General features: G+C 38.8%; 2 protein-coding genes across 2 annotated transcripts; both read right to left on the reverse strand.

Moving 5' to 3' along the window:
- Nucleotides 1-1,185: 1,185 nt before the first annotated feature.
- On the reverse strand, nucleotides 1,186-2,307 carry LOC141483951 (uncharacterized). Its single transcript, XM_074179092.1, has 2 exons — nucleotides 2,200-2,307; nucleotides 1,186-2,136 (listed from the first exon to the last, which is right to left on the reverse strand). Exon 2 carries the CDS (start codon nucleotides 2,133-2,135, stop codon nucleotides 1,389-1,391), a length of 747 nt encoding a protein of 248 aa, XP_074035193.1. The 5' UTR covers nucleotide 2,136; nucleotides 2,200-2,307; the 3' UTR covers nucleotides 1,186-1,388.
- A 3,652-nt stretch (nucleotides 2,308-5,959) lies between these two features.
- On the reverse strand, nucleotides 5,960-24,638 carry LOC141484004 (uncharacterized). The gene is made up of 6 exons (XM_074179144.1): nucleotides 23,092-24,638; nucleotides 22,097-23,033; nucleotides 18,374-18,757; nucleotides 18,131-18,310; nucleotides 6,980-7,363; nucleotides 5,960-6,916 (listed from the first exon to the last, which is right to left on the reverse strand). The coding sequence occupies exons 1-6, from the start codon at nucleotides 23,651-23,653 to the stop codon at nucleotides 6,169-6,171; spliced, it is 3,195 nt and encodes a 1,064-aa protein (XP_074035245.1). The 5' UTR covers nucleotides 23,654-24,638; the 3' UTR covers nucleotides 5,960-6,168.
- Between the last annotated feature and the right edge of the window lie 2,598 nt (nucleotides 24,639-27,236).

The following is a 27,236-nucleotide window of genomic DNA, read 5'->3' on the forward strand; positions in this document are numbered from 1 at the left end:
CTCTACTTCCTCTTGCATACCCTCTTCCATACGTGCCGGGAAATCATCAGGTAGATCATAGATACGTTGCAGCATTTGTGCAAAATTTGTACTGAAATGATCGAACGTTGAATCAATTCCATGTACCTGGATGGGGCCTGTACTCGTCATAGAATACTCTGGTACACTCATCGGTTCGGTGGTGGAATCAGCACTCGACATTGTGGAAGAATGATATAGAACTGGGATTGATGCTTTATTTATATTGGAAAAAAAGGAGGGGTGAAGTGTAAATGTAGAACAATTCAGTGTTTGAAATTCGAAAGCAATAAGAATGACAATTTTCTTGAAATTCTAAGTGATTATTATTATGAGAAACTCTGAGTGATTATTATAAAAAAAAACTAATGAGGGAGAGGGAAAAAGACACTGCTCCAACCTCGCAGTGCCTCGTGTACACCAACCAAAAAGCGTGTACTCCGTGGAAGGAAAGGAAAGGAATAGAAAGGATGGGAGAAACGAGGAAACGATTACATATCATCGTCTGAATTCAGGACTTCATCAATCAGGATAGGAGATGATGGAGGACTATCATCGGACTCATTGTCAGCGTCACCGTCATCATCGTCATCGCTGTCGTCGTCGTCTGTGTTTCCGGACTGTGTATCCCATTCGTAATCATTCCGCCAATCATAGGGATCTGGATAATCCCCATCAGACAGGTCCGCTTGATCGGTTCCAGTAACGTGAAGCACTTGTATCCGATCATCATAAATTATGTTATCATAATTCATCGAGTGAGGTGCCGTCGTGGAGGTAACGAAACCTTCATGGATAGAAGCCCAGTAAGGGTGTTGATGCGCTGGGTCACTGTACGGCTCAGTAGTTGAATCAGGTTCCATGTTGAAGGTGGCTGATCAACTGAATATTCCAACAGATAATTCCTACTTTTATACTTTTGAAAGGGAGTGGGGGAGGAGTGGGGAGGAGAGGGGATTAAGTGGGAATGAATTTCAAAAATGACATGAGCTATATTCCATGGAAGAGAAAATTGAAAATACTATATGAATTATATGAAATATACTTATTGATTTCATTATGAAACATATTTTCTTCCCAAGAGATTATTTACAATAGATTAGAGAACACAAAAATTGATGTGAGGTATTTGCATAGAAGAACTTGTAATTGAAATAAAAAAAAGGAAATAATAAGACGAAGTGAAGAAAAATGCTCCAACCATCGCATTGTTCAATGTGTACCAAACCAAAACAATGTACACCCTTAATTTCACTTCTTTTTTTTTTATTTTATTTTTATTTCCTAAAATTACAAACATAAACTTAAAACTATCTTAATTAAATATTCCTAACTAACCTAAAACTAATCTTACTACACTTACACTTAATCTATGGGAAAGTTTTTATAAAAGTCACTAACTTTTTATAAGTCTCTATCGAAGAGGTATCTGCTTCACACTTTTTCTCCAGAGATGCATACTTCCGATCTAGTTCGGCCAGTTCTTTTTCTACTTCCCTCCGTCGGTTAACAATTTCAGCCATTTCGCGCTTCCTTTTAACCAACGCGGCCTCACTAGATCGAGAAGCATGTTCTGCTTCCTTACATCTCTGTAGAAAACTGTACAACATTTCACTAACCTCTCCGATAGGCTGTCGCACTTGTGGCACTAACACTTCAGGATTCATCACCGGTGTTGCCAGCATCGGCGAAAGCGGCACCACCGACGGAGTGAATACGATGGGAGCCTCCTCCGATGGGGACAATACAACTGGTGGCTCCTCCGGAGAAGGCGCCCTAGGTTGTTCCACTACTGCTGCGGGTGGTGTGGAGGGCCTTAAGCTGTTTGGAGTGGTCGACCAACTACCTGCATAAGGATTAGTCCTATTGCAAGTAGCTCGGTACTTAGAAATAGGACCAACCTTCGCTGCAGGTCGTTGGCAAACCTTTTTCACAGGCCTGACTTCCTCCTCCTCCTCGAATAAGTAAGGGCTAGCCGATCTGCACCTAACTCGCGAACGCGAAGTGGTTGCCTGGTCACCCGGCACCGCTCCCGAAGATGCTGCCTCCTCCTGGTCAGCGGACACCGGCAGAATAGACGCCACAGCATTATTCACCTCCTGTGTATTGGTTGCCATTCTGAAAAAGAAGAAATAATACAAAGTTAGTTGATATAAAAAATAACATTCTTAATTTACTTACTCAAATATCAAGTTGGTCGTTGGAAGGTACTGCCTTGTTGTGGAGTGGACTACTCTCGATGAGATGACTTCTTGAACTGAATGTTGTGGAGTGCTCTCCGGAGGGTATCGACTTGCATGTCATAATGACCATCTTTTGTTAATTTAAAACCAATCCCGGAGGACCTCGAATGACATTACCACCCAATTTTCTTTTTCTACCAAACTTATCGATTGTTTTAGACATTGTGCACTCTACGATGATTCTTTTCAAACTGATATTTCTTTCATTTACATTATGCTATATACTTTACAGTAATTGGTTAGGAAAATAGAAATGAAACAAATAATATTTTTATCTGAGGGTAACATCCACCCCTCCTAGGGGGTTGAACCCCGAGGGTTGAAAATATTCATTCAGAGTGTCCCCCTTGCAAATAAAGTTGACCTGTCTGACCATTTTTTCATATTATGTACTGGAAGGGAGATATTGAGGGTGGGAAGTTTTCAAATTGACACACTGTATATATATTTATTAATAATAGAGGACAATAACGATAATGAAAAATATAAAATGAAAAATGTTAATATGTCTCTGTGGATGTGGAACGTTCTTTGACTCTATTCCTCAATAGTTGTTGCTCGTGCGTCAAACACCAACATTGAAAAAAATGGATTCTCCTATTGGGGTAGAGTTGACCAATCTTCTCACACAGATCCCAAGTACTTCTACATGCATTGCATACATGATTCCAACAATTCATGGAATAAGTATCACAACGCAAACAACGTTGCAGTGGAGCTGGAACGGCAGCACAGGTACCACAAATATTTCTACAGATACCTATATTGTTAAATATTATAGGTTCGGAACACTTCAGACACTTTAACTGTTGTTGACGATAATCCGATTTTGTTCGCTTCGGTGGATGAGAAGAAGGCGATAGTTGAATCCGCAACACGCAATCACTACACATACCAGTACATGGATTGATTGAATCCTTAGGTCTACTTATTTGACAAAAGTAGCACACAATAGCCCCTGCAATCATCATTGGGTAGACACACACTTTTGGTTTTTCATTCCACTCTTTTGGAAACGGCATTTTACTAATTCGATTAGGAATATTAAGAGATGACTTACAGAAACTCTGAATGCTCTCTCCTATACCTACGATCTCTATTTATACAAATCAACATCATGTGAAAGTATAGTCAAGTCAAGTGGGAGTCGCATCACTACCTATATAAGTCGACTTGCAAACCTAGAGTTCATTCATTCACTCTGCAACTGTGAGAAAACGTGAAGATGGATACTCAAAAAATAGTTGCTGCATTAAACAGAATATCTGCTATTGATACAAATAATTGGATAGAAGAGACAGATGATGAGGATGTCAACATTCCGCTAGAGGAAGTGATACTTGAAGAAGGTGTTGGAGTTGAAGAAGGTGTTGGAGTCGATGAAGTGGGGATTGACCTTGAAGTCAACGAAGTTGAAATTGAGGCTGAGAGCGATGAAGATGAAGACATGGTCGTTGAGCTAGTCGTAGATGGTGAAGGTGAAGATGAAGGGGTTGTAGCAGACTCATCTGAAGGTGATAGCGCTTTGAGAATCGGTCACCGAATGCTCAACATCACCGATACCTTAGAAGATCCTGCCGATTTATATTGCGTGATGAATGCGCATGTGTAGATCGAAACGATTGATGGCAGCATAAAAAAGTTATGTTGGTGCTGTTTCCGATTTTATTCAATAAGGAACAATAACGGTGGCTGGTATCAACACGTTAATATCCACGATACGGTCTCTATGATGGAGATGGGTCAATATAGGTGTGAGGCATGTGAAAGACCGCTTACGAATTTCACGAGAGTATCAGCTTGCGTAATATGAAATAATGTGAAACCTGTGGCAGAATAACCCTGGACCTATTGGTCAAAAAAAAACAACAGCCCTTTTCAGGGCTACATTATTCACACAAACAGTAGTTAGTTGTATTAGTATTCATAGATTATATGACAAATGAATACTTTGACTAATAAAAAGTCTAAGTTGGAAATTTGTTAGTCTTTGAATATCTATACATTATATGACAAATAAATTACTACTTTGACTGAAAAGTCGATATTTGGAATTTGATAGTCATTGAATATCTATGCATATGATGAGTACTACTTTAAATGAAAGTTGAAGTTGGCATTTTGTCAATCATTGTATGCATATAATGATGAATACTTTTACATACATACATTTTGTTTGAGACTATAATGTTAACAATGATATGAACCTGTTTCTGTTTGAAAGTATAATGATAGCTTTGAAAAGAGCTATTTTTTTTTATTGTTTCAGTCTTCAATTGTAGCCCTGAAAAGGGCTGTTTTTTTTTATTAATCCATGCAATGGTATGGACTAACGCTCCTCATCATCATCAGAAACAATGATGATTGTATCATCATCTGTATCTGATGATATACTGATGATGTCATCCTCATAATCATCTGAATCAGACGATATACTAATGGCATCATCATTAGCATAATTATCTAGCTCGTTATCCTCTAGATCGTCTAACTCATTGACATCCATCTCTAACTCTGCCTCTACTTCCTCTTGCATACCCTCTTCCATACGTGCCGGGAAATCATCAGGTAGATCATAGATACGTTGCAGCATTTGTGCAAAATTTGTACTGAAATGATCGAACGTTGAATCAATTCCATGTACCTGGATGGGGCCTGTACTCGTCATAGAATACTCTGGTACACTCATCGGTTCGGTGGTGGAATCAGCACTCGACATTGTGGAAGAATGATATAGAACTGGGATTGATGCTTTATTTATATTGGAAAAAAAGGAGGGGGTGAAGTGTAAATGTAGAACAATTCAGTGTTTGAAATTCGAAAGCAATAAGAATGACAATTTTCTTGAAATTCTAAGTGATTATTATTATGAGAAACTCTGAGTGATTATTATAAAAAAAAACTAATAAGGGAGAGGGAAAAAGACACTGCTCCAACCTCGCAGTGCCTCGTGTACACCAACCAAAAAGCGTGTACTCCGTGGAAGGAAAGGAAAGGAATAGAAAGGATGGGAGAAACGAGGAAACGATTACATATCATCGTCTGAATTCAGGACTTCATCAATCAGGATAGGAGATGATGGAGGACTATCATCGGACTCATTGTCAGCGTCACCGTCATCATCGTCATCGCTGTCGTCGTCGTCTGTGTTTCCGGACTGTGTATCCCATTCGTAATCATTCCGCCAATCATAGGGATCTGGATAATCCCCATCAGACAGGTCCGCTTGATCGGTTCCAGTAACGTGAAGCACTTGTATCCGATCATCATAAATTATGTTATCATAATTCATCGAGTGAGGTGCCGTCGTGGAGGTAACGAAACCTTCATGGATAGAAGCCCAGTAAGGGTGTTGATGCGCTGGGTCACTGTACGGCTCAGTAGTTGAATCAGGTTCCATGTTGAAGGTGGCTGATCAACTGAATATTCCAACAGATAATTCCTACTTTTATACTTTTGAAAGGGAGTGGGGGAGGAGTGGGGAGGAGAGGGGATTAAGTGGGAATGAATTTCAAAAATGACATGAGCTATATTCCATGGAAGAGAAAATTGAAAATACTATATGAATTATATGAAATATACTTATTGATTTCATTATGAAACATATTTTCTTCCCAAGAGATTATTTACAATAGATTAGAGAACACAAAAATTGATGTGAGGTATTTGCATAGAAGAACTTGTAATTGAAATAAAAAAAAGGAAATAATAAGACGAAGTGAAGAAAAATGCTCCAACCATCGCATTGTTCAATGTGTACCAAACCAAAACAATGTACACCCTTAATTTCACTTCTTTTTTTTTTATTTTATTTTTATTTCCTAAAATTACAAACATAAACTTAAAACTATCTTAATTAAATATTCCTAACTAACCTAAAACTAATCTTACTACACTTACACTTAATCTATGGGAAAGTTTTTATAAAAGTCACTAACTTTTTATAAGTCTCTATCGAAGAGGTATCTGCTTCACACTTTTTCTCCAGAGATGCATACTTCCGATCTAGTTCGGCCAGTTCTTTTTCTACTTCCCTCCGTCGGTTAACAATTTCAGCCATTTCGCGCTTCCTTTTAACCAACGCGGCCTCACTAGATCGAGAAGCATGTTCTGCTTCCTTACATCTCTGTAGAAAACTGTACAACATTTCACTAACCTCTCCGATAGGCTGTCGCACTTGTGGCACTAACACTTCAGGATTCATCACCGGTGTTGCCAGCATCGGCGAAAGCGGCACCACCGACGGAGTGAATACGATGGGAGCCTCCTCCGATGGGGACAATACAACTGGTGGCTCCTCCGGAGAAGGCGCCCTAGGTTGTTCCACTACTGCTGCGGGTGGTGTGGAGGGCCTTAAGCTGTTTGGAGTGGTCGACCAACTACCTGCATAAGGATTAGTCCTATTGCAAGTAGCTCGGTACTTAGAAATAGGACCAACCTTCGCTGCAGGTCGTTGGCAAACCTTTTTCACAGGCCTGACTTCCTCCTCCTCCTCGAATAAGTAAGGGCTAGCCGATCTGCACCTAACTCGCGAACGCGAAGTGGTTGCCTGGTCACCCGGCACCGCTCCCGAAGATGCTGCCTCCTCCTGGTCAGCGGACACCGGCAGAATAGACGCCACAGCATTATTCACCTCCTGTGTATTGGTTGCCATTCTGAAAAAGAAGAAATAATACAAAGTTAGTTGATATAAAAAATAACATTCTTAATTTACTTACTCAAATATCAAGTTGGTCGTTGGAAGGTACTGCCTTGTTGTGGAGTGGACTACTCTCGATGAGATGACTTCTTGAACTGAATGTTGTGGAGTGGTCTCCGGAGGGTATCGACTTCGATGCGTGAGTGGTGGGAAAATGGTGGGAGCGCACATGCGCGTTGAGGGTAGGGGTGTACATGCGCAAATGTTGGGAGTCGGGGGGGGCGGGGCTTCGGGGAGGGGCGGGGCTTCGGAAAGGGGGCGGGGCTTCGAGAAGGGGCAAAAAACGCGCCCCGGATGCAAGTGGTGGATGTTGAGCGCCCCAGGCCGCGAAGCGGCCTGCTGAGCGATCGCTTCACGATCGTGAAGCGATCGCGAAGCGATCGCTTCGCGATCGCCTATTAACCTAACGTAAGTATGCAGCTAATCTAACGTAACTGTTAACCTAACCTAACGAGGGAATACTAACCTAACACATAACCTAACGTAACTATGCAGCTAACCTAACGTAACTATTAACCTAACCTAACGAGGGAATACATTCACCATGTTGGTTCCATTAATACATCATCAGTTGGTTTTGGTTTTGGTTGTATTATTCTATGATTTGGATTAATGTTCAGTCCTGGATATCCCAGTCCACCTGATGATGATGGCCTGACTTTATAGTTTCTCTCGAAAACTTCTTTATGGTTTTTCTCCAATACTTCAACTCTCTGTTCCAGTACATCATACTTTTTCATTGTAGTCCCTGTTATGTTTGACATAGCATCAAATTTTTTATTTGTAGACGCTGTTATGTCAGACATTTTTATGTCTACATCACTTGTAAGTTTGTCAAATTTACGAGTGAAAGTTATCCGAGCCTCTGCAATTTTATCGTCAAATGCTTGCCGGGCGTCCCGAGCAATATTGCCTATTGTGGATTGTATTGCAGCTTGTAGGGCTAGAAGTATAACCTCCTTTGTTCCGTTAATTTCCCCCTCAAGATATGATACAGTTACACAATCACTCTTGTCAATTGGTTCGCTTATATTTTTCAATATTTTTCTTTGCATGTCATAATGACCATCTTTTGTTAATTTAAAACCAATCCCGGGAGGACCTCGAATGACATTACCACCCAATTTTCTTTTTCTACCAAACTTATCGATTGTTTTAGACATTGTGCACTCTACGATGATTCTTTTCAAACTGATATTTCTTTCATTTACATTATGCTATATACTTTACAGTAATTGGTTAGGAAAATAGAAATGAAACAAATAATATTTTTATCTGAGGGTAACATCCACCCCTCCTAGGGGGTTGAACCCCGAGGGTTGAAAATATTCATTCAGAGTGTCCCCCTTGCAAATAAAGTTGACCTGTCTGACCATTTTTTCATATTATGTACTGGAAGGGAGATATTGAGGGTGGGAAGTTTTCAAATTGACACACTGTATATATATTTATTAATAATAGAGGACAATAACGATAATGAAAAATATAAAATGAAAAATGTTAATATGTCTCTGTGGATGTGGAACGTTCTTTGACTCTATTCCTCAATAGTTGTTGCTCGTGCGTCAAACACCAACATTGAAAAAAATGGATTCTCCTATTGGGGTAGAGTTGACCAATCTTCTCACACAGATCCCAAGTACTTCTACATGCATTGCATACATGATTCCAACAATTCATGGAATAAGTATCACAACGCAAACAACGTTGCAGTGGAGCTGGAACGGCAGCACAGGTACCACAAATATTTCTACAGATACCTATATTGTTAAATATTATAGGTTCGGAACACTTCAGACACTTTAACTGTTGTTGACGATAATCCGATTTTGTTCGCTTCGGTGGATGAGAAGAAGGCGATAGTTGAATCCGCAACACGCAATCACTACACATACCAGTACATGGATTGATTGAATCCTTAGGTCTACTTATTTGACAAAAGTAGCACACAATAGCCCCTGCAATCATCATTGGGTAGACACACACTTTTGGTTTTTCATTCCACTCTTTTGGAAACGGCATTTTACTAATTCGATTAGGAATATTAAGAGATGACTTACAGAAACTCTGAATGCTCTCTCCTATACCTACGATCTCTATTTATACAAATCAACATCATGTGAAAGTATAGTCAAGTCAAGTGGGAGTCGCATCACTACCTATATAAGTCGACTTGCAAACCTAGAGTTCATTCATTCACTCTGCAACTGTGAGAAAACGTGAAGATGGATACTCAAAAAATAGTTGCTGCATTAAACAGAATATCTGCTATTGATACAAATAATTGGATAGAAGAGACAGATGATGAGGATGTCAACATTCCGCTAGAGGAAGTGATACTTGAAGAAGGTGTTGGAGTTGAAGAAGGTGTTGGAGTCGATGAAGTGGGGATTGACCTTGAAGTCAACGAAGTTGAAATTGAGGCTGAGAGCGATGAAGATGAAGACATGGTCGTTGAGCTAGTCGTAGATGGTGAAGGTGAAGATGAAGGGGTTGTAGCAGACTCATCTGAAGGTGATAGCGCTTTGAGAATCGGTCACCGAATGCTCAACATCACCGATACCTTAGAAGATCCTGCCGATTTATATTGCGTGATGAATGCGCATGTGTAGATCGAAACGATTGATGGCAGCATAAAAAAGTTATGTTGGTGCTGTTTCCGATTTTATTCAATAAGGAACAATAACGGTGGCTGGTATCAACACGTTAATATTCCACGATACGGTCTCTATGATGGAGATGGGTCAATATAGGTGTGAGGCATGTGAAAGACCGCTTACGAATTTCACGAGTGTATCAGCTTGCGTAATATGAAATAATGTGAAACCTGTGGCAGAATAACCCTGGACCTATTGGTCAAAAAAAAACAACAGCCCTTTTCAGGGCTACATTATTCACACAAACAGTAGTTAGTTGTATTAGTATTCATAGATTATATGACAAATGAATACTTTGACTAATAAAAAGTCTAAGTTGGAAATTTGTTAGTCTTTGAATATCTATACATTATATGACAAATAAATTACTACTTTGACTGAAAAGTCGATATTTGGAATTTGATAGTCATTGAATATCTATGCATATGATGAGTACTACTTTAAATGAAAGTTGAAGTTGGCATTTTGTCAATCATTGTATGCATATAATGATGAATACTTTTACATACATACATTTTGTTTGAGACTATAATGTTAACAATGGTATGAACCTGTTTCTGTTTGAAAGTATAATGATAGCTTTGAAAAGAGCTATTTTTTTTTATTGTTTCAGTCTTCAATTGTAGCCCTGAAAAAGGCTGTTTTTTTTTTATTAATCCATGCAATGGTATGGACTAACGCTCCTCATCATCATCAGAAACAATGATGATTGTATCATCATCTGTATCTGATGATATACTGATGATGTCATCCTCATAATCATCTGAATCAGACGATATACTAATGGCATCATCATTAGCATAATTATCTAGCTCGTTATCCTCTAGATCGTCTAACTCATTGACATCCATCTCTAACTCTGCCTCTACTTCCTCTTGCATACCTTCTTCCATACGTGCCGGGAAATCATCAGGTAGATCATAGATACGTTGCAGCATTTGTGCAAAATTTGTACTGAAATGATCGAACGTTGAATCAATTCCATGTACCTGGATGGGGCCTGTACTCGTCATAGAATACTCTGGTACACTCATCGGTTCGGTGGTGGAATCAGCACTCGACATTGTGGAAGAATGATATAGAACTGGGATTGATGCTTTATTTATATTGGAAAAAAAGGAGGGGGTGAAGTGTAAATGTAGAACAATTCAGTGTTTGAAATTCGAAAGCAATAAGAATGACAATTTTCTTGAAATTCTAAGTGATTATTATTATGAGAAACTCTGAGTGATTATTATAAAAAAAAAACTAATAAGGGAGAGGGAAAAAGACACTGCCCCAACCTCGCAGTGCCTCGTGTACACCAACCAAAAAGCGTGTACTCCGTGGAAGGAAAGGAAAGGAATAGAAAGGATGGGAGAAACGAGGAAACGATTACATATCATCGTCTGAATTCAGGACTTCATCAATCAGGATAGGAGATGGTGGAGGACTATCATCGGACTCATTGTCAGCGTCACCGTCATCATCGTCATCGCTGTCGTCGTCGTCTGTGTTTCCGGACTGTGTATCCCATTCGTAATCATTCCGCCAATCATAGGGATCTGGATAATCCCCATCAGACAGGTCCGCTTGATCGGTTCCAGTAACGTGAAGCACTTGTATCCGATCATCATAAATTATGTTATCATAATTCATCGAGTGAGGTGCCGTCGTGGAGGTAACGAAACCTTTATGGATAGAAGCCCAGTAAGGGTGTTGATGCGCTGGGTCACTGTACGGCTCAGTAGTTGAATCAGGTTCCATGTTGAAGGTGGCTGATCAACTGAATATTCCAACAGATAATTCCTACTTTTATACTTTTGAAAGGGAGTGGGGGAGGAGTGGGGAGGAGAGGGGATTAAGTGGGAATGAATTTCAAAAATGACATGAGCTATATTCCATGAAAGAGAAAATTGAAAATACTATATGAATTATATGAAATATACTTATTGATTTCATTATGAAACATATTTTCTTCCCAAGAGATTATTTACAATAGATTAGAGAACACAAAAATTGATGTGAGGTATTTGCATAGAAGAACTTGTAATTGAAATAAAAAAAAGGAAATAATAAGACGAAGTGAAGAAAAATGCTCCAACCATCGCATTGTTCAATGTGTACCAAACCAAAACAATGTACACCCTTAATTTCACTTCTTTTTTTTTTTTATTTTATTTTTATTTCCTAAAATTACAAACATAAACTTAAAACTATCTTAATTAAATATTCCTAACTAACCTAAAACTAATCTTACTACACTTACACTTAATCTATGGGAAAGTTTTTATAAAAGTCACTAACTTTTTATAAGTCTCTATCGAAGAGGTATCTGCTTCACACTTTTTCTCCAGAGATGCATACTTCCGATCTAGTTCGGCCAGTTCTTTTTCTACTTCCCTCCGTCGGTTAACAATTTCAGCCATTTCGCGCTTCCTTTTAACCAACGCGGCCTCACTAGATCGAGAAGCATGTTCTGCTTCCTTACATCTCTGTAGAAAACTGTACAACATTTCACTAACCTCTCCGATAGGCTGTCGCACTTGTGGCACTAACACTTCAGGATTCGTCACCGGTGTTGCCAGCATCGGCGAAAGCGGCACCACCGACGGAGTGAATACGATGGGAGCCTCCTCCGATGGGGACAATACAACTGGTGGCTCCTCCGGAGAAGGCGCCCTAGGTTGTTCCACTACTGCTGCGGGTGGTGTGGAGGGCCTTAAGCTGTTTGGAGTGGTCGACCAACTACCTGCATAAGGATTAGTCCTATTGCAAGTAGCTCGGTACTTAGAAATAGGACCAACCTTCGCTGCAGGTAGTTGGCAAACCTTTTTCACAGGCCTGACTTCCTCCTCCTCCTCGAATAAGTCAGGGCTAGCCGATCTGCACCTAACTCGCGAACGCGAAGTGGTTGCCTGGTCACCCGGCACCGCTCCCGAAGATGCTGCCTCCTCCTGGTCAGCGGACAACGGCAGAATAGACGCCACAGCATTATTCACCTCCTGTGTATTGGTTGCCATTCTGAAAAAGAAGAAATAATACAAAGTTAGTTGATATAAAAAATAACATTCTTAATTTACTTACTCAAATATCAAGTTGGTCGTACTACCTTGTTGTGGAGTGGACTACTCTCGATGAGATGACTTCTTGAACTGAATGTTGTGGAGTGCTCTCCGGAGGGTATCGACTTCGATGCGTGAGTGGTGGGAAAATGGTGGGAGCGCACATGCGCGTTGAGGGTAGGGGTGTACATGCGCAAATGTTGGGAGTCGGGGGGGGGCGGGGCTTCGGGGAGGGGCGGGGCTTCGGAAAGGGGGCGGGGCTTCGAGAAGGGGCAAAAAACGCGCCCCGGATGCAAGTGGTGGATGTTGAGCGCCCCAGGCCGCGAAGCGGCCTGCTGAGCGATCGCTTCACGATCGTGAAGCGATCGCGAAGCGATCGCTTCGCGATCGCCTATTAACCTAACGTAAGTATGCAGCTAACCTAACGTAACTGTTAACCTAACCTAACGAGGGAATACTAACCTAACACCTAACCTAACGTAACTATGCAGCTAACCTAACGTAACTATTAACCTAACCTAACGAGGGAATACATTCACCATGTTGGTTCCATTAATACATCATCAGTTGGTTTTGGTTTTGGTTGTATTATTCTATGATTTGGATTAATGTTCAGTCCTGGATATCCCAGTCCACCTGATGATGATGGCCTGACTTTATAGTTTCTCTCCAAAACTTCTTTATGGTTTTTCTCCAATACTTCAACTCTCTGTTCCAGTACATCATACTTTTTCATTGTAGTCCCTGTTATGTTTGACATAGCATCAAATTTTTTATTTGTAGACGCTGTTATGTCAGACATTTTTATGTCTACATCATTTGTAAGTTTGTCAAATTTACGAGTGAAAGTTATCCGAGCCTCTGCAATTTTATCGTCAAATGCTTGCCGGGCGTCCCGAGCAATATTGCCTATTGTGGATTGTATTGCAGCTTGTAGGGCTAGAAGTATAACCTCCTTTGTTCCGTTAATTTCCCCCTCAAGATATGATACAGTTACACAATCACTCTTGTCAATTGGTTCGCTTATATTTTTCAATATTTTTCTTTGCATGTCATAATGACCATCTTTTGTTAATTTAAAACCAATCCCGGGAGGACCTCGAATGACATTACCACCCAATTTTCTTTTTCTACCAAACTTATCGATTGTTTTAGACATTGTGCACTCTACGATGATTCTTTTCAAACTGATATTTCTTTCATTTACATTATGCTATATACTTTACAGTAATTGGTTAGGAAAATAGAAATGAAACAAATAATATTTTTATCTGAGGGTAACATCCACCCCTCCTAGGGGGTTGAACCCCGAGGGTTGAAAATATTCATTCAGAGTGCCCCCCTTGCAAATAAAGTTGACCTGTCTGACCATTTTTTCATATTATGTACTGGAAGGGAGATATTGAGGGTGGGAAGTTTTCAAATTGACACACTCTATATATATTTATTAATAATAGAGGACAATAACGATAATAAAAAATATAAAATGAAAAATGTTAATATGTCTCTGTGGATGTGGAACGTTCTTTGACTCTATTCCTCAATAGTTGTTGCTCGTGCGTCAAACACCAACATTGAAAAAAATGGATTCTCCTATTGGGGTAGAGTTGACCAATCTTCTCACACAGATCCCAAGTACTTCTACATGCATTGCATTCATAATTCCAACAATTCATGGAATAAGTATCACAACGCAAACAACGTTGCAGTGGAGCTGGAACGGCAGCACAGGTACCACAAATATTTCTACAGATACCTATATTGTTAAATATTATAGGTTCGGAACACTTCAGACACTTTAACTGTTGTTGACGATAATCCGATTTTGTTCGCTTCGGTGGATGAGAAGAAGGCGATAGTTGAATCCGCAACACGCAATCACTACACATACCAGTACATGGATTGATTGAATCCTTAGGTCTACTTATTTGACAAAAGTAGCACACAATAGCCCCTGCAATCATCATTGGGTAGACACACACTTTTGGTTTTTCATTCCACTCTTTTGGAAACGGCATTTTACTAATTCGATTAGAAATATTAAGAGATGACTTACAGAAACTCTGAATGCTCTCTCCTATACCTACGATCTCTATTTATACAAATCAACATCATGTGAAAGTATAGTCAAGTCAAATGGGAGTCGCATCACTACCTATATAAGTCGACTTGCAAACCTAGAGTTCATTCATTCACTCTGCAACTGTGAGAAAACGTGAAGATGGATACTCAAAAAATAGTTGCTGCATTAAACAGAATATCTGCTATTGATACAAATAATTGGATAGAAGAGACAGATGATGAGGATGTCAACATTCCGCTAGAGGAAGTGATACTTGAAGAAGGTGTTGGAGTTGAAGAAGGTGTTGGAGTCGATGAAGTGGAGATTGACTTTGAAGTCAACGAAGTTGAAATTGAGGCTGAGAGCGATGAAGATGAAGACATGGTCGTTGAGCTAGTCGTAGATGGTGAAGGTGAAGGTGAAGGGGTTGTAGCAGACTCATCTGAAGGTGATAGCGCTTTGAGAATCGGTCACCGAATGCTCAACATCACCGATACCTTAGAAGATCCTGCCGATTTATATTGCGTGATGAATGCGCATGTGTAGATCGAAACGATTGATGGCAGCATAAAAAAGTTATGTTGGTGCTGTTTCCGATTTTATTCAATAAGGAACAATAACGGTGGCTGGTATCAACACGTTAATATCCACGATACGGTCTCTATGATGGAGATGGGTCAATATAGGTGTGAGGCATGTGAAAGACCGCTTACGAATTTCACGAGTGTATCAGCTTGCGTAATATGAAATAATGTGAAACCTGTGGCAGAATAACCCTGGACCTATTGGTCAAAAAAAAACAACAGCCCTTTTCAGGGCTACATTATTCACACAAACAGTAGTTAGTTGTATTAGTATTCATAGATTATATGACAAATGAATACTTTGACTAATAAAAAGTCTAAGTTGGAAATTTGTTAGTCTTTGAATATCTATACATTATATGACAAATAAATTACTACTTTGACTGAAAAGTCGATATTTGGAATTTGATAGTCATTGAATATCTATGCATATGATGAGTACTATTTTAAATGAAAGTTGAAGTTGGCATTTTGTCAATCATTGTATGCATATAATGATGAATACTTTTACATACATACATTTTGTTTGAGACTATAATGTTAACAATGGTATGAACCTGTTTCTGTTTGAAAGTATAATGATAGCTTTGAAAAGAGCTATTTTTTTTTATTGTTTCAGTCTTCAATTGTAGCCCTGAAAAGGGCTGTTTTTTTATTAATCCATGCAATGGTATGGACTAACGCTCCTCATCATCATCAGAAACAATGATGATTGTATCATCATCTGTATCTGATGATATACTGATGATGTCATCCTCATAATCATCTGAATCAGACGATATACTAATGGCATCATCATTAGCATAATTATCTAGCTCGTTATCCTCTAGATCGTCTAACTCATTGACATCCATCTCTAACTCTGCCTCTACTTCCTCTTGCATACCTTCTTCCATACGTGCCGGGAAATCATCAGGTAGATCATAGATACGTTGCAGCATTTGTGCAAAATTTGTACTGAAATGATCGAACGTTGAATCAATTCCATGTACCTGGATGGGGCCTGTACTCGTCATAGAATACTCTGGTACACTCATCGGTTCGGTGGTGGAATCAGCACTCGACATTGTGGAAGAATGATATAGAACTGGGATTGATGCTTTATTTATATTGGAAAAAAAGGAGGGGGTGAAGTGTAAATGTAGAACAATTCAGTGTTTGAAATTCGAAAGCAATAAGAATGACAATTTTCTTGAAATTCTAAGTGATTATTATTATGAGAAACTCTGAGTGATTATTATAAAAAAAAACTAATAAGGGAGAGGGAAAAAGACACTGCCCCGACCTCGCAGTGCCTCGTGTACACCAACCAGAAAGCGTGTACTCCGTGGAAGGAAAGGAAAGGAATAGAAAGGATGGGAGAAACGAGGAAACGATTACATATCATCGTCTGAATTCAGGACTTCATCAATCAGGATAGGAGATGGTGGAGGACTATCATCGGACTCATTGTCAGCGTCACCGTCATCATCGTCATCGCTGTCGTCGTCGTCTGTGTTTCCGGACTGTGTATCCCATTCGTAATCATTCCGCCAATCATAGGGATCTGGATAATCCCCATCAGACAGGTCCGCTTGATCGGTTCCAGTAACGTGAAGCACTTGTATCCGATCATCATAAATTATGTTATCATAATTCATCGAGTGAGGTGCCGTCGTGGAGGTAACGAAACCTTCATGGATAGAAGCCCAGTAAGGGTGTTGATGCGCTGGGTCACTGTACGGCTCAGTAGTTGAATCAGGTTCCATGTTGAAGGTGGCTGATCAACTGAATATTCCAACAGATAATTCCTACTTTTATACTTTTGAAAGGGAGTGGGGGAGGAGTGGGGAGGAGAGGAGATTAAGTGGGAATGAATTTCAAAAATGACATGAGCTATATTCCATGAAAGAGAAAATTGAAAATACTATATGAATTATATGAAATATACTTATTGATTTCATTATGAAACATATTTTCTTCCCAAGAGATTATTTACAATAGATTAGAGAACACAAAAATTGATGTGAGGTATTTGCATAGAAGAACTTGTAATTGAAATAAAAAAAAGGAAATAATAAGACGAAGTGAAGAAAAATGCTCCAACCATCGCATTGTTCAATGTGTACCAAACCAAAACAATGTACACCCTTAATTTCACTTCTTTTTTTTTTTTTTAATTTTATTTTTATTTCCTAAAATTACAAACATAAACTTAAAACTATCTTAATTAAATATTCCTAACTAACCTAAAACTAATCTTACTACTAACTAATCTATGGGAAAGTTTTTAAAAAAGTCACTAACTTTTTATAAGTCTCTATCGAAGAGGTATCTGCTTCACAATTTTTCTCCAGAGATGCATACTTCCGATCTAGTTCGGCCAGTTCTTTTTCTACTTCCCTCCGTCGGTTAACAATTTCAGCCATTTCGCGCTTCCTTTTAACCAACGCGGCCTCACTAGATCGAGAAGCATGTTCTGCTTCCTTACATCTCTGTAGAAAACTGTACAACATTTCACTAACCTCTCCGATAGGCTGTCGCACTTGTGGCACTAACACTTCAGGATTCGTCACCGGTGTTGCCAGCATCGGCGAAAGCGGCACCACCGACGGAGTGAATACGATGGGAGCCTCCTCCGATGGGGACAATACAACTGGTGGCTCCTCCGGAGAAGGCGCCCTAGGTTGTTCCACTACTGCTGCGGGTGGTGTGGAGGGCCTTAAGCTGTTTGGAGTGGTCGACCAACTACCTGCATAAGGATTAGTCCTATTGCAAGTAGCTCGGTACTTAGAAATAGGACCAACCTTCGCTGCAGGTCGTTGGCAAACCTTTTTCACAGGCCTGACTTCCTCCTTCTCCTCGAATAAGTCAGGGCTAGCCGATCTGCACCTAACTTGCGAACGCGAAGTGGTTGCCTGGTCACCCGGCACCGCTCCCGAAGATGCTGCCTCCTCCTGGTCAGCGGACACCGGCAGAATAGACGCCACAGCATTATTCACCTCCTGTGTATTGGTTGCCATTCTGAAAAAGAAGAAATAATACAAAGTTAGTTGATATAAAAAATAACATTCTTAATTTACTTACTCAAATATCAAGTTGGTCGTTGGAAGGTACTGCCTTGTTGTGGAGTGGACTACTCTCGATGAGATGACTTCTTGAACTGAATGTTGTGGAGTGGTCTCCGGAGGGTATCGACTTCGATGCGTGAGTGGTGGGAAAATGGTGGGAGCGCACATGCGCGTTGAGGGTAGGGGTGTACATGCGCAAATGTTGGGAGTCGGGGGGGGCGGGGCTTCGGGGAGGGGCGGGGCTTCGGAAAGGGGGCGGGGCTTCGAGAAGGGGCAAAAAACGCGCCCCGGATGCAAGTGGTGGATGTTGAGCGCCCCAGGCCGCGAAGCGGCCTGCTGAGCGATCGCTTCACGATCGTGAAGCGATCGCGAAGCGATCGCTTCGCGATCGCCTATTAACCTAACGTGAGTATGCAGCTAACCTAACGTAACTGTTAACCTAACCTAACGAGGGAATACTAACCTAACACCTAACCTAACGTAACTATGCAGCTAACCTAACGTAACTATTAACCTAACCTAACGAGGGAATATATTCACCATGTTGGTTCCATTAATACATCATCAGTTGGTTTTGGTTTTGGTTGTATTATTCTATGATTTGGATTAATGTTCAGTCCTGGATATCCCAGTCCACCTGATGATGATGGCCTGACTTTATAGTTTCTCTCCAAAACTTCTTTATGGTTTTTCTCCAATACTTCAACTCTCTGTTCCAGTACATCATACTTTTTCATTGAAGTCCCTGTTATGTTTGACATAGCATCAAATTTTTTATTTGTAGACGCTGTTATGTCAGACATTTTTATGTCTACATCACTTGTAAGTTTGTCAAATTTACGAGTGAAAGTTATCCGAGCCTCTGCAATTTTATCGTCAAATGCTTGCCGGGCGTCCCGAGCAATATTGCCTATTGTGGATTGTATTGCAGCTTGTAGGGCTAGAAGTATAACCTCCTTTGTTCCGTTAATTTCCCCCTCAAGATATGATACAGTTACACAATCACTCTTGTCAATTGGTTCGCTTATATTTTTCAATATTTTTCTTTGCATGTCATAATGACCATCTTTTGTTAATTTAAAACCAATCCCGGGAGGACCTCGAATGACATTACCACCCAATTTTCTTTTTCTACCAAACTTATCGATTGTTTTAGACATTGTGCACTCTACGATGATTCTTTTCAAACTGATATTTCTTTCATTTACATTATGCTATATACTTTACAGTAATTGGTTAGGAAAATAGAAATGAAACAAATAATATTTTTATCATTTTTTATTCATCTAAGTTACTTGGTAAAAGTGATACATATACAATACATAATACAATAATCACAAATAATCACAAATAAGAATGTTCCGGTTTGAAGGAATAAGCAATAATACTTCGAATTATAATTCAATTATTCATCTCTACAGTCAACAAATTGATTAGTTGGTCTAAGGTGCTCTCTTGAGAAAAAGAATGAACGATTTCAGAAACCCAACGAATGTTATCATTAGGATCATTTCGATAAAATTCTATATCGCTATGACCCCATGGAAGAGTTCGAGTGGTATTCGGAATGATGAATCTCTTGTCGTCATGATACGATGAAGCGACTTTATTTTTCAATTCAGTGTAAATATCATGCAATACGCTTCTGAACGAGTTCATCTTCCTGAATATCATACCTCCCTCTTCAATGATTTTTTCATAGTCTTCACATGTCAATTCATTCTTTATAACAGATCGTTTCACACCTTTGGCCTTCTTCAGTTCACCATCAACAGATTTCACGTAATACGCTTTAGCACCTGTACCGTAAAAGCTGATTATTGGATCATTTGGGAATTCATCTTTGAAATTACCCAGAACTGACTTTGTCACTGGAATATTGAATTGGTTTCCTATTTTATAATTAGATGTATCGAACTTATTTATATTATTTTTGATAAATTCATAGAAATTGTCTGTATTTACTTTGAGAATAAGGGAGTCGGTATCAGTGTAGAGTAAGGACGCATCTTCTCCAAACTGTTGTTTGATACATCCATAGAAAAAATCATACATAACTGTTTTAGATAATTCTAGAATGGAAAATCCTAAATATAGTGGTTTATCATAATGAACTTTTACTCTAGCCAATTGAATGGCAACAAAATTTTCTGTAAAAATAGAGCATTTTTTAAAATTTGGTCGCGATATGAGTCAACTAGCACCTATAGTTCTTTTTATATTTTCCCAATGTGTAATGAGTCTAACATCAATTCTATTGTCTACGTTTTCCATTGTTTTTCCATAGACTGCATTATTCATTAATTTGTAGAAATCTTTTTCAGATTTGTTATTAGACCTATTACGCATTTCAGTATTCAAATCTATATAAGGCTTCATCCAACATGATTGCTTAAACCTCAATACTCTATGTGTGTTCATCACTATCAAACCATGATTGACAGCTTGCTGTAAGTTTCTATAGTGAACAATATATTTTCTTTTGTCGTTTAAATTTGGAATTAATTTGGGAACTTTCGATTTTGCATATGGAGGTATCAAACGTTCAACTAAGAATGGTAAATCGGAATGTTTATCATAAAGTTCTTGGGGATAATGTATATCCACTTCCAATACATATCCATAAGGACTATCAATATCCACATTCATTATATCAAGATTGAGAATTTCATGAGGTGCTAACCATGAAAATTCACCTGTTGGTAATGGTTGCGACATGCTGTGACCATATAGATTTGTTGCATCCAAATATGAAATGAATGAAGACGGTTCATTTGGATTATAATCCGGTAAAAATGTATTGTTTGCTTTATGTTTCCTTTCACTACATTGACTTATTCCACCACGAATACCTTTTTGAAAGAAGAGAACCATATCAATATCAGTTAGTAATTCCAATTCAATATTAGTATATTTCAACATGGCATCCCACGATAATCCGGGTGCAGTGAAGTATTGTGCCGGATCCAATTTATATTTATCAACAGATATATTTCTAAAGTTTTCAAAAATGTCACATAATAGTAACACATCTGACTTTAAATATAAATCAGAGTATTCACCCAAATCCTGACATTCGAATAAATTCCAAACAAGTTGAGCTCTCCCATAATCATTATCTGATATATGTTCACAATTGAGTTTATCATAAAATTGATTTTTGGTTGGAAGTCTTGGATGATTCAGTTTTTCGATATCATCAACAAAACTATAGAAAAATACACCTTTCTTTCTCATCAAATTGAAATTTTCAATTTGTGGGAAATGTTTGCGCATCTCGATACACTGATCAGATGTTAAATTTGCACCTGAATTCTCCAAAGAACTAGGCATGAATCTGAAACTATCAATGAATCTCATTTTCAAATAACTCTTCTTCACCCTACCATCTTTATCCGTATAGGAGTGTGTAAAGAGATGTTTTGTGAAAGATATATATTTTTCATTAGTTTGTGGGATGACATCCACTTCATCTTTGTTTTTATACAATTCCTTTATGAATAAATGACAATCATATCCACTGAGATTGTGAAAAATTATAGGAATGAAATTTGGCAATTTAAAATTCAAATTACAAGATGAATGAGCAGCAGGGGACCTTTTTTTTCCTGTGAGGTGACAATGATCCCTCACTTTGACTTCGCCATCATTAAATTGTTTGGAACAAATGCCACAATTTGTGGCAGAAGCAAACTGTTCCTCTTCCTCAGGAGTTTGTACATCCATAGGAATAGGAAACCTGAGATGATTTTCATAAATATTTTTCAAATCATCTTCGATTTTGCTAACGAATTTTTGGGCTGCATCCGAACCCCTATACGAAACAAATTTTGATAAATCATCATTGTATGAACATTTAATCAAATAAGCAAATGAATAAGGCTCATGTTTGAATGTCTTGATCGAATACGAGTATTCAGGATTTGGTTTAGTGGTTTGAATCGGCTTCAGTACTGATTCAAAATCGGCATACACTACAAATGGTACCTTCATTTGTTTCTCAAAGTTTTCAAAAGTTAGTATATTTTCAGGTACCGTTTTCCCATATTTATTGACTTTGAAATTGGTTGATGGTGTTGTAGTACTCAAGTGATTACAATCATTTATCTTATGACGTAATAGTAATTGTTCATTAGAAAAATATAATAAACAGTCATCACAAAAATATTTCTTATGTTCATGAGCCGATAATTGGCTTGAAACTAATCTTGAAAGATCTTTGATCCAACAATAATGATTATTACCGAAATCATCTGTGATAAGTAACAAATTGACATGTCTTCTAAGTCTTCTCTGAGAGTAACGTAATGGTCCAATTATTTCATACATTATTTTACCCTTCTCGAATTTACTTTCTAAACCGTACACATTAACTGAAATATCATTCTTGTCTTCAAATTTCACAATATCTTTCAACTTTACCGGAAAATTCATACCTGTTACATCTAAGACTGTACTGAAATGTGGATACGATGAAACTTCTGATGTTCTATCGATTGCAGGATGTAGTGCTGAAGTGATAGCCCATGCAAAACAATGCTGATCTTCATTACGGACATTAACCACGGCCTTCCTACGCTCAATACATTCAGGCAGCTTCACATATGAACATCCACTGAGCGGGCTGTATTTATTAATGTTCAACTCCAGAAACATGATTTTTTCACAAGTCCAACCTTAAATACAGAACAATATTACTAATCCATCCAATTAAAACTTGGTAGAAATGTTTACCTGAATCACGTTCCTGGAATTCTGTAGTTTGAGCGATAATCCCATTTCGAAATCCATCAAATAAGGAATTCAAATCAGTAGATTGATCAACTGTTCTATTCTGTGAATTAAATGATTTGGTTTCCTTCAGGTCTTGTGTTTGTAGAATATAACTCCCAAATACTTCCATATTCACTTTGATGATTTTGTGAACCCTGATGGCCGATTCCAATAATTCTATAACTTTCTGCCTGATTTCATTAAAGAATAACATGTAATCGGTGGAAACAATGGAACTCTGCACCCTGTATGTCGCAATCCGACGTTTGAAGGCGCTCTTTATAATTTGAACACCATCACTGAATTGAACACATGTATTATTCTTATGTTGTAGAGTTCTATTGTGAGAATTCACTTGAGTCAATGGAATCATCACATTACAACAATTACATGTGTACATAGGTGCTGCAGCGTCATCTAATCTCACTCGTTTCACTGATGGCCCTCCTTGGCAACTCTGGAGCTGATGACGACGAAGGTTGTCACTACGGGTAAAAGATTTACCACATTCACAAGAATACATTTTCTATGATATGTTCTCACTAACTCACTCGATGGAAACTGACATAACCAACACTCGCCCGCTTCTTAAATACCATAATCCACGTCGCCTGCGCATCACCGTAGAGAGTGAGGGTAGGTAAGGACACATCGATGCATCCGCTAGAGATGCCTGACGTCACAGCCAAGCCCATCTCCCAATTTGATGCGATAACAGTTGCCGGCACGAGCAAGCAGTGGTCGTTGCGCTCTCAGAGAGGGCAGACGTTTGCACAGTCCTCGCCCGCCTGCGTGTCACCATCAATAGCGAGGGTAGGGTGATGCGTTACGTCACATCATTCACTGCTTCGAGAGCGATACGAACAAGCAATTGTCGTTGCGCTCTCGGAGAGGACAGACGTTAGCACAGTCCTCGCCCGCCTGCGTGTCACCATTGATGGCGAGTCTGGGGCGTTACGTCACATCCTTCACTACATCGAGGGAGGTGAGAGCAGACCGATGAATACGCATTACTCTGCCACACGTCGTGGAGTGAACATGTCGCTCTCTAGCCGTTGAACGGTTATTGCTGTGAGGTCACTCCACTGCTAACTTGGTGCCCTCACACCGATGGAGCATTCATTACTTGGAGGATCTTCGAAGTATGCAGACGTATGTTTGTACATAGACAAACAAGCACATGATGAAACCCTGTACCGTGCATTCTCTTACACACACACACACACACACATACACACACAAAATCTCATATGAAAAAAAAAAATCTGAACGATCCATGCACCAGACACTTCAAGGTCACAACGCCTTGACTTCACTGCACAACAAAAAAAAAAGCAAATAACACGTCATATTGATGGGGGGAGGATTAGAACCGGGAAAAAATTTCTGAACGATCCATACACCACACCCTTCAAGGTCACATCACATTGACTTCACCAAACAACAACCAATAAAAAAGCAATTAATACGTCATAGTGGTGGGGGGAGGCTGAGAACCGGCTCAAATCTCCTACTCACGGATTAGCTTCGATTCCAAGAACTGGTACCAATCTCAGTACTCTGATGAGACAGCCGCAATCCACTCAAGGTGAGTCGTCTTTGAGGGATTTACTTAACATTTTGTTAAATATCATAACGGTATACAGTCCCTACTGTTCCTATTACCGTTCCGTTACATGGTCCTTCGAGCCGCGATTAGAATCATTCCTGTTAAGTCAGAGTTTTCTATAAGAATTTTTTTTATCATTCAAAAGAAAAAAAAAATTTTGAACCGCTCATTTTTGAATTTCATTCTGAAAATTGCTAATTTCAAAGTGACTCTCTCAAATCTGCATAATTTTGTGAATTCCGTAGGGAAATTATAATTTTTAATAAACATAAAATTAAATTTTTGTCTCTATTTTCATATTCTTGCCAAACAGTACTTTCGTTGAAAAGTGGAAGTGTATCTACAGCGCATGACCAACTTATTATCTTGCGCTCAACATACCATTGCTCCGTGGATCGCTGAACTGCTTTTATATTTTTTGGAATTCCTCAATTCCCGCTGTCGTTTTTTGCTCGCGTTTTTTATCACCTGTTACTTTCTGGGTATTCCTTTCGAATTCACTTCGTTTAGTTGCTCCCATATCAAAATGGATATGGGTTAAAAAATACAAAATTTATCGTAATTCTGCTATAAATGAAATTACAGTATTGAGAGCCCTTGCAGATAGGGTTAAAACTGATAAGTCTATCCGAACTTTATTTAAAGTTAGATGCGAAGAGTTGGACTCGATAAAAGACGAGTTCACAAAACAGCATAATTGTATTATCAGTACATTGCTTACACTTCCAGATGAAGATGCCGCTCCAGAGAACGCGGTAAAAAAAGCGTTTCTTGCAGAGTTTTACGCTATAAAGGCTGTTTATATGGAATTCATTGATGACGTGGTTAATAGCACACAGGCACCTGTTTCATTTCCTCAAACGAGTACGAATTATTCTTAAGTTAAGCTTCCAAAAATAGAACTTAAAAAATTTTTCGAAGAATATAAGAATTTTCCATCCTTTATCGATCATTTCAACTCAGTTATTCACAATAATGATACCTTATTGAATGTGGACAAATTCGATTATTTGATTTCTGCTTTGCAGAATTGCAAGCCTCAGGAATTGTAAGGACATTGAAAGTGACAGATGAAAATTATAAAATTGCATACAATGCATTGACTAAACGTTATTCGAATCGGAGATTGTGCGCCCAAGATCTTTGGTATGAGATTGATGGAACTTCAAGAGTGAATGGTGATTGTTCTTCTTCAATCCGAAAATTATTAGATATATTCGAAGAAAATATAGCTTCTCTCAAATCTATGAATTTTCCCACAGATGAATGGGATTTTATGTTGGTTATGATGCTTTTGAAACGTTTAGACGATAATACAGTCACCATGTTTAAAATGAAACATTGTTCATCCGAAGTTCCAACATTTTCAGTTTTAGTTGAATTTTTGAATGACCGCTGTGTTACTCTTGATACTTTGAAAATTTCCCGTACTCAATCGAAAAAAGCTATTGGCATATCCAATACTAGAACATACAATTCTCCTGCTCGAATAACGTCTTTATTTGCGAATAAATCTCCTGCATCAAATTGTTCATTCTGTTAGGAGAGTCATTCACTTTATACATGTCCGACTTTCGCGAATAAACTACCTTCTGAGCGTTACAACTTTTGTAAAAACAAACATCTATGCTTCAATTGTTTGAGTAGATCACATGATTTGAATAAATGCCGATCGACTGCTCGTTGTAAAAAATGTTCTTCGCGTAGTCATCATACTCTACATTTCGATAAAAATCCTGCTGTGGGGGGAAGTGGTGCTACTTCATCCACAACTACTTCTGTGGAGATTATTAATGCCAATCAAGATAATTCTCCTCATCTTACCGCTACTAGTATTCTCGCTGCTTCGAATGTTACTGCCAAATCTCATAATGTTTCATTGGCAACCGCTCTTATTGATATTTCCGACAATTCAGGAAATTATAAAACCTTTCGCTGTTTAATTGATAGTGGAAGTATGAGTTCGTCTATCACGAAACGAGTTGTAATACAATTGGGATTGCCAAAGCCTTTTCTATTGAAGTCGAAGCGTTGGGTTCGATGAAATCCTCGACTTCTGAAGGAAAAGTTTCTCTTTCGTTCAAGCCCTCATTTAAAAATTAACCGATATTCCACACTGATGTTATTATTCTTGATAAAACATGTGACTATCTTCCCAATTTCCGCATTGAATACAAATCATGGAATCATATTTTGAATTTGCAACTTGCTGATCCTAAATTTTATTGTCCAGGGAATATTGATATTCTTCTCGGGGCAGACGTCTTCTCTCAGATCATATTAAATGGAAAAATATCTGGGAAGTGTGATGAACCATATGCTCTGAATACAGTTTTAGGTTATATTTTAATAGGAAAGACCAATAGCCACCCGCCTGCCATAACTTCTTCTTTTTTTGTGAGGCTTATGAGCCTAACAATGTAGAAAAAATTCTCAAATCTTTTTGGGAAGTAGAGTCTGTTCTTGATACTCCGCACAATACCTCTGATGATATTGC

The sequence above is a fragment of the Leptinotarsa decemlineata genome, unplaced genomic scaffold (assembly GCF_025532065.1).
Source record: "Leptinotarsa decemlineata unplaced genomic scaffold, Ldec_3_MD MMD2_tig00004307_RagTag_RagTag, whole genome shotgun sequence".
Classification (NCBI taxonomy): Eukaryota; Metazoa; Arthropoda; class Insecta; order Coleoptera; family Chrysomelidae; genus Leptinotarsa; species Leptinotarsa decemlineata.